The sequence below is a fragment of the Anoplolepis gracilipes genome, chromosome 10, assembly GCF_047496725.1.
Source record: "Anoplolepis gracilipes chromosome 10, ASM4749672v1, whole genome shotgun sequence".
Classification (NCBI taxonomy): Eukaryota; Metazoa; Arthropoda; class Insecta; order Hymenoptera; family Formicidae; genus Anoplolepis; species Anoplolepis gracilipes.
This window is the reverse complement of record NC_132979.1, coordinates 2,714,453-2,726,766: the sequence shown is the minus strand read 5'-3', so window position 1 is coordinate 2,726,766 and position 12,314 is coordinate 2,714,453. Positions and strand designations below refer to the sequence as shown.

Sequence of the window (12,314 nt, the reverse complement as noted above, 5' to 3'; positions counted from 1 at the left end):
TGATCGAAATTGATATCTCTATAACCACAATGATTGAAATATTGAAACTGAAGTATTTTGGCTGAAAATTTCGATCGGTTTTCAATTGTTTTCAATTTAATGGCTCGGAAAAAGTATTACCGTTATCCCCTACTTAATTTGAGTATAATATAAATGATCGCTATTCATAAATACCTTTTGAGTAACAGAGAGATTTTTCTGCGATACCTCGCCTCCGACGCGTGTGGCGCACTTTCTCCATCTGTTTGAATAATCGAAGTATCGATAAGTCGCAACAATCATACGGTCGATTATCGATCTTGACGACCCACTCGAACTCGATGTTAGGTTACCTTTACGAGTTCCTGGATCGCGTTGCTCCTGTTCATGTGCGTGTAATGCATTTTGCAACTTGGTATTAAAAAAAAGTCACAGGCAAGTCTCGTTGATCGAGATTGTCTCGTACGATCTCTGTGATTGACGTCGCGAATGACAAGCCACCTCAGCCTCGAAGCGGTGCTTTAAGGAAATATGGCTGCGACGGCGAAGACGGTACTGCCCGAGGAGAGCGAGCTAAACGTTCAGGAGCTCGACGTCAGCTGGCCGGTGCTGCAAACCGCATCCGTTTATATCGGCAAGGCCTGCGAATGGCACAACAATGTGAGTTACCTGATGATCCAATTTCGCAAAGATATCGCCGGTATTTACATTTTATCCGCGTGTTTAGCCACCTCTCCGAAGGCTTACATAATGGGCCTGTAGTAACGTTTGACATGTAAATAATAATTTCACGTAATTTTACGTGTACTCTTTTCCTCGAAATAATACCATTCCATGTTTGTCGATTGCTAGTTTAAATTATACTTCTGGAAATAAAATATGTTTTATACAAATTAATTGTATAGTTGAATTTGATATCATGTGTAATGCGCAAGATAAATACTATTAAAGTAAATATATAAAGAATTAAGTATATCTTGTTAAAAATATTCAATTTTAGAAAATTATTTTTGCAATTTGAAAAACATCTTAAATATGTATGTTCAATCAAGTCTCTTAACTATGACAAATTTGTCTCTTCTTCAGGAATTTATGTTATGTAGAGAAGAAGAAGGTGATCCACGTCGTTGTCTCAATGAGGGGAAACACGTGACTGCTTGTGCACTAGACGTTCTTAAAAAAATGAAAAAGCACTGCTTAGAAGATTTTAATGCATACATGTATTGTCTTGAGAGATCATCGGGATCACTGGAATTTACTGAGTATGTTATTTTACATTCAGTAGGATAAGATTATATTTGTGTATGAAAAGAACTAAGTTAGGTCTTTGTTCATGATAATATAATAATATAACACATGTCATTTAGATGTCGGAAGACGCAAGCTGCTTTGGATAATTGTGTTCTTAAAAATATGAATATAGAACGTCCACCTTTTGGATACTTTTGCGAGGCTAAAGTGCACAATACATCAAGACTACGACCACCGCCAAGGGATGAGCCTATAATATTTCCAGATCCAACTCCTGGACTGTCAGCCGACATACCACGTGAGAAGGCGAAATTGAGCAATCGCTTTTGGTATAAATCTTAAGTCTCTCGATAGATATTATTAGTACTTTGGTCGCGCTGCAAAAGTTATATTCGCAAAATTCATCAAATAATTAGATAATTAAGGAATCAAGCGTATGTGATTTGCAGTTCCGAATGTTATAGAGAAACGTTTTTTCATATGAAATTGCTATAAAAACGTTCTTTCATATGAAAATGAATAGAATTTGCCATTGTACATTATCTTGTGAATATAAATTTGTGAACAACAAAGTAAGTGATAAGTCGCTTAATTATTGTTGTTATATCTTGTACAAATATAAATATAGAGCACTATAATATTATATTACTTTTTTTTGCTTGTATCCTCAATTATGTGTATAAACATTTATATATGTGTGTGTGTGTGTGTGTGTGTGTGTGTGTGTGTGTGTGTATATATATATATATATATATATATATATATATATATATATATATATATGACAAAAAAACTAATATAATTATCTATATATTAAAATATAATTATAAACTTTATATCAATATTATATTTTAAAATATATTTTTGCATTCAGTCAGATTTTAAGCATTGTAAATATAAAAATTTGTTTAAATTAGTTTAAGGCATTATATAGGATGGATATAGTGACAGAATATGGACAACAGGATAAGAAAAGAGAGATAGAATTAGTTTTTCGATAAAATTACTTCATTTGTCATGTCACAAACTTTATAACAAAATTAATCATTGTAAAATGAGCAAAAATTGATCAACACATTTTCGTTTTGGAAGATATCTAACAAATTATCAAAACAGTATTGCTTTGTCCACATTACTATGGCATTTTATATACACGAGACATAATTAGTCATAATAAATTTTAATCAGCTATTAATAATAATTAATTTTATATTGACGATAATTTTTTTATCAATCATTTAAATCTAATTTAGAAAAACAATGAATTTTGAGTTGCGTATATTGAATATATATATATATATCATATGTCATACGTCTTAGTTTCTGCATGAAAGCTCTTTTAAAACCGGTCAGAAAAAATGTAATACCACCTTTACTTCTAAAGAGCATACAGCAGTATGTCACAGACATAAATACATATTTCATTGTCACTTAATGAACCAATATATTCACTTAATTCATCAAATATCAAAGAAAAAATGCACAATAGGTTTTGTGCAACCTACAAGTCTCTGTAAAGCATTATCATGTGTTAGCTCCATGTAATATCGTAACCACTCCAGTTTGCACTTGGCGCTAAATGCACACGCCTCCCATTATAGAAAAACGTTACCACACCACGATATCCGGATCTAGGTACACCACTCTGTAATATCGCATTACAAAATTTCGAATAATTCATCTAAAATTACGAATTCTAATTAAAAAGATACATTACCCTGAAGTCGTCCATTAAACCAAGCAGTTTGGTAGTATTTTTAAACGATTGACGAGTGTAATAAGGTATCCGTACTGGACCGGGAGCAACTATATTCCCACTCTTCAATTCTGTATAACTAACCACTGTTGATTGGTATACTTGGTTGACGAAAGCTATATCGTAATTATCCTGTGAAAATTATATAACAATTTATATATGCACTTTTTCTTATTCAACATGTACTTGTAACTCTAATACTCTCTTACTTACTTTTAGCAAGTAGGATAGATTCATCTTGGTGAAAGGCACAAATCGTTCATTCAGCTTGATGTATTTTAAATGTTTTTCAAAGAATAAGCCACTGGAAATAAAATAAATTTATTACTACTCATAAAATTTGCTCAAAATATACTCAAATTATAAGATTAACATATCTGTCTGCTGATATTTAAACGTAAATATAAAAAAATAAAAATACACAAGATAATTACTTGCTAACTCCAAGTTTGCCAAATGTTCTGGTTCGCGATATTTCCGGGCGGATGCAAGCTCTATTTTTTCGCTGTTCAGGCTGCCTTATCCAATCATCCCAATAGCTGTACATAAATAAAAAATATTGTATTAGAAAGTCAAGTATTATCAAGAGTATACCAATAATAAACAATATAATCAATCATAACAAGTAAATAAATATATACATATATGCAATAAAATTACTATTACTTTATACTTACGATTTTGGCCATTTTGATGCAAGCTCCAACCATAAATCGCGCGTGAGCATCCAACCTAAGCCAGGAAAGAAATCTGTCCTGTAAAGTAAATGTGGCGCAGTTTCGTCCACCAAGGCGGCTTTACCATTATCATTCCACGCTGACACACACCATAGAGAGCTATCATTTACTAATAAAGGGTAAGTCCCCAGGAAGTACTCATAAAAGTCTGGAGCAATGTCTAAATCATCTAATAAAAACATATAAGTAAATTAATGTAATCTACATATTACCTCTTCAAGATGTATCACGTTTATATAAAATACTTAGTCGGATTTTATGCTTGTAAAGATACTTGGCTATTAATCATACCTTCAACAATAATTGCAGTACTATATCCAAGCTTTATAAATACTTGATTTAACGCCCATTTATAGTGACGTGCGATTTTAAAATATCCTCTAAATTTCTTTTCTTTGGGTGGTATTTCAATATCTGATTGATCAGGTTGCTGAAATGATCATAAAGATTTTATAAGAAAGAAAGTAAAAGGTGAAACTTTGTAATTATTGAAAGGAAAAGTTTTTTATACAAGTATGATAATATATTTAAATTATGCAATATAATACCTTTATATGTAGTAACTGATTTCCGTATCTTGCTATGACATCAGCAGTTTGTCGATGCTCACAGTCTTGCGATACAACTATTGGGAATTGTTCTTTACTAGGTCTTAATTTTATTAATTGGTCTAAACACCGGTCTACCGTAATACGATTACAAGAGACAACCAAAATAGCTATTATTGGAGATCCATCAGGTAGTTTTTGCTTTAGAGTCGTACTCTCGTGATTTGCCTCTGTCTATTGAAAAATGAAAATTTGAGAATCAAACGTTTGCAAAATGTAACAAAAATCATATTTTTATGAATTATAATTATATATATTTGACAAATCATTGAAACTGATAAAAATTATTTTATACGATTATTATTGTTATATAGATTAATTTATATAGATATTACAGATAAGATGGTGTCAAGTGTTGGCTTCTGTTCATTTTTAGATTTTTTCTGGTCAATTTTATTCTCAAGTTTGTGCAATAAGATACTCTCAAATTTGTCAGCTTCATTTTTTTTGTACTTGTCTCTTTCAACCTCATCTATTGGTAATTGGGCAGCATTTGATTTTTCATATTCTTCTAAAACAACAAATTATGTATTGTTTTTTATCTATTTTTTTTGTATATATATATATATATATATATATATATATATATATATATATAGTATAAATTTTTTTAATTAATCTTACTTTTACGACGTTTATTCTCATTGATTCCTTCAAGAAGCTCCTGATTTATAATTATCTGTTGTTTCACTTGTTTTTCCAATCTGCTAATTTGATTCGCCAGTTTATCCTTAAGAGTATAAAAACAAAAATATATACATATAGTTATTATAAATATTCTTACAACAGATTGTGATATATTGTAGCATTTCTTTCTTTTTTTTTACCTTATCCTGATCTTTGCCGACTGATTGTTGATCCAAAAATAAAAAGTATGTAGCCACAGCCCATAAGACAAGGGACCCAAAAATTATACTGACTGATCTATTCCGCATGACAAAACCAAGTGTCACCTTAACTGTAACATCAAATTACGTTCCAAAGACGAAAAATAGAACGAATACAAATAAACGACCAAACAAAAAGATACTAACAAGGATTCCACACGCTGCAGTACACGTCAGTACATATTTATTATACATGGATCCCTAATAACGTCTTCAAAATATTTTACTTCTTCTGTAAAATAACAACAATTGTAATAGCATTTCCCAAAGCTCTACAGTTAACAATATTGATACAACAATCCAAAAAAACGTTACTTACACGTATTGATCATAGTGTATCCGTAAACCGGAATTGCTCGTAAATCACAGGGAAGTGTCGCACTCCATGTCGCTCAAAGGAAATGCGCTATTAAAAAATGCATCATAGCAAAAAACATGACGAAATGCATTATTCACGTTCCTCACGTGGACAAAGATTGTGTGCGTTAAGCGAGCGCAAAAGCAAGCCGAGATTTCGCTTAACATATGTGCATGGATCACTCGATCATCAATAATACACAGATATTACTGAAAAAATAATCAATCACTCGGTTGTTTTTCACATAAAAAAAAGATACCGTAATAAGGAGGAATTTTAACGTGAAAAATTTTTCGAAGCGCACGATCAATCACGTGGCGATTAATGACACTTTGGCGGGGCGACAAGGTTACTTACTATTATAATACGGCAAGCAATACGGAAGGATTACTTGGATAACTTAATTCACTATATCATTCGTAAATATAATTAAATTACGCGAAGTCGCCGCGACTCATGCTCGAGTATCCGTAGTCGTTCAAGGCAAGCCAGAGTCTTGGACTGACGTTAAATGCGACTCTGCGTCGCGGACAGTCGCAGATTCGGCAGCTGTCAAGTTGTGGCGTAAATGTGTCTTCTACTGTCGCGGCGATGTTTGCGATCCGCGATAATACGCCGACGTAGTGAACGCGTGGCAGCCGCAGCTGCTACACAGAATAACGTCTTTTATCATCTTTTATCGCTAAATCGGTCGCAGTTGTCCGATATGATCGCGATGTACAGATACGATAGTGTGCGCGATTGACAGGCGCGCGGTTCAATGCTGAGCGCGCGCTACCGATATCAATTGATGCCAATCAACGGATATGGAGATTGACTCAGAATTCAATTGACTCCTCCCTTTAACGCGCAAATGTATGTAATAGCTAATAATCTCATCTACTTTGTATGACAGCGTTAGATAGTGAAAATATCAAATTTATATAAATAATATTTTGAAATATATTAATATAGCTGAAATATTAAATATTGCTTACTTCGTTAATTAAATTATTTATTCTTTATACAAGAATAAAATTCTTAAGCAACTTGTCTTCTAGAGATCACTGATTTCACGTTATATTATTTATTTTGTAATCAGCTGAGACGCGTAAGAGACAGAACTCGCAAGTGAAATAAACGTGTCGGATTGAAATGGGAATTGTGAAAAATGAAATCGCCCACCGATATATGACCACCGTCACATGTACTCAGCTGTTGTACCAGTTTAACTTACCGACCTATGGTTGTAAACTAATAATGCGCTACCAGTCTCTCAAGTTTACCACGGTCGCGTTCACGTTGTTTTGTATATTATCAGCGGTCATCCAGGCGCATCATTCACAGTTGATCGCAAATACGTATCGGTGCGTATCGTATAGTTTTGACAGCTCACTTCGATGGTCAATTGATGGTCATCGAGGTGCCGCGACGTCCTGACATTTTTTTCGTCAGATATAAAACGTTTGGAAAGAATAGAGAAAGGAAGAAAGAGAAGAGGGACAGAGATACATCTGTACCGAAGAGGAACATCCGTAACATGAGAGAGCTGCGATAGTAACAGTCGTAACGACAGGACGACGGGACGACGGGACGACGGGCGCGAAAATGTACTGCACCACGCTCGGGAGATGGTAACGGAACCAAGTCGCTTTCTTCAAGTCTGACTCTTTCTAGTTTTCGTGATAACATAATAAATACGGTCAACCCGGCCGCCAAAACTCACCGGCCTTTTTTGACAGCTTTTGCAGGAGGGACGCGGTAAGAGCCCTGAGCACCGGCGAAATTTCCACTGCATTAAGGCCGTTTTACTTCACTGTTCATCCCGATCTCTTCGGCCAGTATCCCACGCAGAGGGTGAGCATTTTGTCGAATTTTGAGACCGCTGTTTTAAATGTATCTCGCGCCGAGACATTCGAAATAGCGATTGACACATATGACGTTGACAAATCCTTTGTTTGCATCTTATTCTTCTCGATATAACACAAAGTCAACTTAGCTTTAGTTGAATTTTTTCCTTTGACCTGTTTTTCTTTTGTTGTTCAAGTGTTGAATACACATTTATGTCATCTGGAATAGAAAACAATCGCTCTTGTATACTTTTTCGTATTTAAAGTGAAAGAAAAAGACTAGATATTCACATAGAAAGAGAATGAAAATGCAAAATGTGCACAAAGAAGTATAATTAAAAAATATAACACTAATAAAATAAATACAGATGATAAATTATCATCACGTGTGCTGTTTGTGCACTTTTGTTTTGCTTCTCTTATGCGCGATGTTATTCTTTAGACATCAAAGAAAATGGATGAATCACGACGTACATTTCGCTTTAAATGCATAAATGATGTGTATATAGTGTGTACGTGAATTGTCGACTGTACTGTGAACAAAACAATCAGCAGCGCAGCTACTTAACGTGGCGTGACATGATACGGGCGATATTATTTTTAGACACCCGAGAAAATGGTTGCATTTGCGACGAAATGTTCTTGATGATCTTTGCACGTGTACATATACACGTGCGCGCGCAAGGTTATTCGAATAAATTTTCTGCTAACGCACGTTGGCAATCAGCTGTTTGCGATATTTATCAATGAGATGATCTTGCGAACAGGGTTGCACTGACACATCGCAATATCACGTGATCTACGTCGACATTTCATATCTCTTTCGTCTGAAAAAGAACAGAAAGATACGATTGAAAGAAACAGCGAGTGTTTTTTTCTAAAATATTCTCGTGGAAATTTTTTAATATGCACATTTATCATTGCTCGTCATGATATTAAAGATCGGGGATATCAAATTAACGTCAAATTTTCTAATATATATTTTAGGAATCTGACAGAATTTTAATATCAAAGTACAAACTATTAATATATGAAATAGTAATAAAAAAATTTTAAATTGTCTTGTTTTTATTATACTTATATATTATGTAATTATATCCTTTTTTAATATTATAGAGGGAATTATGCAATTCATTAAGATAAATCCGTCCTCGTGTGTTCACGTAATTAAAATACGACTACGATTTACGTATGAATAATGTTTTCAACCGCGTAAATTTCATTCAAACGTATATTAATCGCAGGAATTAATAAAACATGCGATACGGTGTTACGCATTATTTGATTATGTCGATTTTTGAGTCTATAATTCGCGATAACGAAACCGAATTCTATTTATAAGTTATGTATCGCGTAACGTAATACATAGAGAATACATTTGAAAATATGTATATATGTATAAAATGCATCAATTGCAATCAAGATATTAGACAAAATGCAGCATGTAAAATTATAAATTTCCGTTTTAAATTATGCATCTCTCACACACATATATGCAAAGTGAATTTTAAATATAAATCTTAAAAGAAAAAAATATAAATTTGAACGTGGGGAATCTAACGTATAAATATCGTTTTCCCTGCGAAACAAATTTTTAAATAGTAAATTAAAAGATGAACTAAAAGTATATTCTCTTTTTAATTTCAATTTTCTAATCTTTTTATACTTTCAAGATGTTCCTAAAATAAGACAGTTTTATTAGTATATTCCAAGTTTTTTTTTCATTATAGGCTTACGACCATAAAGGTATTTTTTCCCTAACTTTGATAAATATGTTTATCAATCTACAAACAGAGATATAAAAGCCATCAGGATTTACTCCTAACAAATGATAGACTAATCTAAATACATTTTAAAGATTATATGCTTATACTTGATGGTTAAAATTCTACATTTTATTATTATTCTGTATTTATTTACTTATAATCAATGAACATTCTGTTATCATATTTGAGCAATGATAAATAATATTTACATATTTCACAAGTTATTTCATGTTTCTATTAATTATAATTTATTTTTCATAGACAGTGAATGAGAACTCTTTGAAGCAGCTGAGTTCGATCTTAGAAACTCTGCAACAGAAGCAACCTATACGGCCGACCACCTTGCCCTTTTACTTGCGCTCTAAAGATGAGAAAGAAGTGAAAGCTGGCAAATTTACACTTGTGAAAATACAGTTGAAAGAAAAAGATCTAAGACAAGCAATATTATCTATTTTAAAAACATGCGATCTACCTACGACATTTGTCGATAAAATCGAGGAACAGAAGCCTTCTGTCACAAAGTACAAATCTAAATTTTGGCAACGTGCACATTATGGAGAAAGGACAGAATTTTCAGAATTAGAAGATGATCCCATTTATGCATCGATAATTATGAAACAAAAGATTAATGCAGAACCAGATACGTTAAAGTATGTGCTATATTAAAATAATACCAAGTATTGTTGATAATATTTTTACATATGTTTTTTTATTAGGGCTTATTTGGATAAACACGTCAATGAGGTGCACATTAAATTGGAAGCATGCAGATCAGTTAGGGAGGAAGTGGAAAAATTGGAGAAAATCTTGTGCAGCGTTTTGGGTTTAAAGGATATCGTATGGGACTGCGGTTGGAATATCGCTCATTATCGTGGTTGTTTATTAGCTTTCCAGGCTTTAGTCGAACACCACCCAGAATCGATGGAGGTGTTAAGGAATCGAACTCTCGTATTCGCAAACGACACTGGCATCAACTTGGAAGGCAATGTTATGTTAAACTCTGGAGAAGTCAGGCACAATTGGCTCGATGTAAGTAATAAAATTGATTAATTCTACCAACACAAAAAAAAACTTGCCTCCTTATGTATTAAACTCTTTGGTTTTCGTAGTTAATAAAGAACATAAGAAAGCACGACGCTGTATTATTGAAATTGCCAGCATTTGAGAAGGCAGTATCCCAAGTACTCCTCGATATTAAAGTTGGTCGACGGTGCGTAATACATCATATTATTTGAGTTATGTTTAGGTTCAGGGTGCTCTATATGTGCAGGAAATTCATGCCTAAAGTAATGGTCGGCCAGTATGAGCGACAACTACGACAACTCACGACTACACTCTCAGATTACCGTGGCAAGAGAAAGTATCCGAGTTCTTGGCCGGCCAGTCTATCGGCCTACGAAATTGTTATCGAAGCGTTAGTACTACTAAATGACCTTTATTTGTAGACAGCTGTTCCGTCACGTATGCAAATACCTAATAAATGTGTTCGACGATTTTGTAGTGAAGCAGGTCCATTGATGTTGTCGCCGACCGGACAATTCATCGTGCCATCTTCATGTCCAAGCTTTCTTTTGGTGAATTTCATTACCGAGAATTTAGAGGAGGCTACAAAAAGATTACATCATTACAATAAGTAAGACATTTCATAAAAAGATATAACAAATGTATTCTGATTGAATTTAGATTAGTATAAATGGTATTATTACCTATATATCTGTTGTAGCATAAAGCATGTGGAGCGAGAACTTCATCGTAAAACCATTAAAGAATTAGGTTTAACTGCACTAAACAAGGATGATAGCATCACACCAGATCTGATGATACAATGTTGCGAGCGATTGTTGTTACACAAAAAAAATTTAGCACCATCTCTCGAGGGTATTATGCTTTGGGTTACTCATTATTATTCTGTTATGAGTGACGGTGTTCTTTGCGTGCCATGGGATTGGAAGTTCTAAAAAACGAAATTATTAAACTATAATAAAATGTGACAATGTAGATATTTTATAAGTCTCGAGATTTACAGGAAACATAAATAATACAATTGAATAATTCTAGCAGTTTAGAGCAAATAATTACCTGTGTATATATAAGATAAACTATTGTAATAATTCATATTATAATAGTCCATATACTATTACAGTAGTTACTGACATATATTTAACAACATTTAAATGTATTGGATAACATTTTAAATGTTAACTCTCTCTAATATTATATTACTATTATTAATGTCACTCCTCTAATTTCATGAGTCAATAGTCAGTAATAAGTTCTTGCGAGAACATCTGTTTCATGTACAACTAAAAAAAAAAAAAAATTTGAAATAGACAATGATTGAAATTACTGTATACTCTTAATGTTATAAACAAAACTAGTCTTGATACCATTTGCATAAGGCTTAGTTTGTTGTACTTGGATACTCAATGCTTTATATTGTACAAGAGAATATAGTATATACTCATTCATTCATTTTCTATATATTTTTTTAACAGATTTAATTCTATTTAAAAAATATATAGTTTATAAAAACAAAGACCATATGTAAATATATATGTGCGTGTGTGTGTGTGCGTGTGCGCGCGCGCGCGCGTGTGTGTATAAAATAATAAAAACAAATTAAAGACTAAAATATAAAGTCAAATTTTGCAATAAGTGATTCTTGTCCTCTCTAAAAAAATGTATTGTACATTCATTCTCTATTCTGAGATATTTTGTTCTTCTTTAAATTGAAAAATTCTTTCCTCCTTACACATTTATAATAGTTGATATATTCACTGCTAGATACCTCGACTTTTAAGAGTTTTAATTTTCATAGTTTGAACTTAAATTTGAAATTTTCTTTGAATTGCAAAATTAAATTCTTTATATATTCTTTACCAACTTGACTTTAAATTTCGTACTTCATAAAATATCGATTTATGTATAATAATCAATAAAATTTCTTGATAATACACAATGATATCGATAAATGCAACTCGTATCATTTTCTCATAATAATAATACAAATATGTAAATATACATACGTCTAAAAATTGATACAGCTTTATTGATGATATTATTTTATTCAGTGGCGGTAATTCATCATACGCTGTAAAAATGTGCTGGATCAAGAATTTCAAATAGCAGCCATTATGTAAGCA

The 12,314-nt window shown here is 32.6% G+C and overlaps 3 protein-coding genes across 7 annotated transcripts; 2 read left to right on the top strand and 1 right to left on the bottom strand.

Moving 5' to 3' along the window:
• The first annotated feature begins 319 nt into the window (after nt 1-319).
• Nucleotides 320-1,873, top strand: Nd-19 (NADH dehydrogenase [ubiquinone] 1 alpha subcomplex subunit 8). The gene is made up of 3 exons (XM_072900632.1): nt 320-639; nt 1,066-1,241; nt 1,347-1,873. Exons 1-3 carry the CDS (start codon nt 511-513, stop codon nt 1,570-1,572), a joined length of 531 nt encoding a protein of 176 aa, XP_072756733.1. The 5' UTR covers nt 320-510; the 3' UTR covers nt 1,573-1,873.
• Nucleotides 1,874-2,216: 343 nt separating this feature from the next.
• Mgat1 (alpha-1,3-mannosyl-glycoprotein 2-beta-N-acetylglucosaminyltransferase) lies at nt 2,217-7,405 on the bottom strand. 4 transcript variants are annotated; one of them, XM_072900650.1, is made up of 13 exons: nt 7,282-7,405; nt 5,538-5,785; nt 5,366-5,450; nt 5,159-5,289; nt 4,956-5,061; nt 4,667-4,842; nt 4,272-4,505; nt 4,015-4,153; nt 3,664-3,892; nt 3,421-3,525; nt 3,200-3,290; nt 2,948-3,118; nt 2,217-2,875 (listed from the first exon to the last, which is right to left on the bottom strand). In XM_072900650.1, exons 4-13 carry the CDS (start codon nt 5,264-5,266, stop codon nt 2,762-2,764), a joined length of 1,473 nt encoding a protein of 490 aa, XP_072756751.1. In that variant the 5' UTR covers nt 5,267-5,289; nt 5,366-5,450; nt 5,538-5,785; nt 7,282-7,405; the 3' UTR covers nt 2,217-2,761. The 4 variants fall into 4 exon arrangements, with proteins under 4 accessions (XP_072756751.1, XP_072756750.1, XP_072756752.1 ...); XM_072900649.1 differs by lacking the exon at nt 7,282-7,405 and adding an exon at nt 6,554-6,694; XM_072900651.1 differs by lacking the exon at nt 7,282-7,405 and adding an exon at nt 5,934-6,288 and having other exon boundaries at nt 4,667-4,839.
• Nucleotides 7,055-11,845, top strand: LOC140670125 (T-cell activation inhibitor, mitochondrial). 2 transcript variants are annotated; one of them, XM_072900652.1, is made up of 8 exons: nt 7,055-7,189; nt 7,298-7,412; nt 9,433-9,821; nt 9,888-10,200; nt 10,281-10,381; nt 10,424-10,585; nt 10,673-10,804; nt 10,895-11,845. In XM_072900652.1, exons 1-8 carry the CDS (start codon nt 7,164-7,166, stop codon nt 11,127-11,129), a joined length of 1,473 nt encoding a protein of 490 aa, XP_072756753.1. In that variant the 5' UTR covers nt 7,055-7,163; the 3' UTR covers nt 11,130-11,845. The 2 variants fall into 2 exon arrangements, with proteins under 2 accessions (XP_072756753.1, XP_072756754.1); XM_072900653.1 differs by having other exon boundaries at nt 10,442-10,585; nt 10,895-11,837.
• The last annotated feature ends 469 nt before the right edge of the window (nt 11,846-12,314 follow it).

Excerpts from the sequence above, each read along its gene's own strand:
- Nd-19 (XM_072900632.1), top strand. The coding sequence starts at position 511 with ATGGCTGCGACGGCGAAGACGGTACTGCCCGAGGAGAGCGAGCTAAAC. Across the intron at positions 640-1,065 it reads CCTGCGAATGGCACAACAAT|GAATTTATGTTATGTAGAGA; the intron begins GTGAGTTACCTG and ends TCTCTTCTTCAG. Across the intron at positions 1,242-1,346 it reads GGATCACTGGAATTTACTGA|ATGTCGGAAGACGCAAGCTG; the intron begins GTATGTTATTTT and ends CATGTCATTTAG.
- Mgat1 (XM_072900650.1), bottom strand. The coding sequence starts at position 5,266 with ATGCGGAATAGATCAGTCAGTATAATTTTTGGGTCCCTTGTCTTATGG. Across the intron at positions 3,119-3,199 it reads ATCTATCCTACTTGCTAAAA|GATAATTACGATATAGCTTT; the intron begins GTAAGTAAGAGA and ends TAATTTTCACAG. Across the intron at positions 2,876-2,947 it reads GTTTAATGGACGACTTCAGG|AGTGGTGTACCTAGATCCGG; the intron begins GTAATGTATCTT and ends GCGATATTACAG.
- LOC140670125 (XM_072900652.1), top strand. The coding sequence starts at position 7,164 with ATGTACTGCACCACGCTCGGGAGATG. Across the intron at positions 9,822-9,887 it reads GCAGAACCAGATACGTTAAA|GGCTTATTTGGATAAACACG; the intron begins GTATGTGCTATA and ends TTTTTTTATTAG. Across the intron at positions 10,382-10,423 it reads GATATTAAAGTTGGTCGACG|GGTGCTCTATATGTGCAGGA; the intron begins GTGCGTAATACA and ends GTTTAGGTTCAG.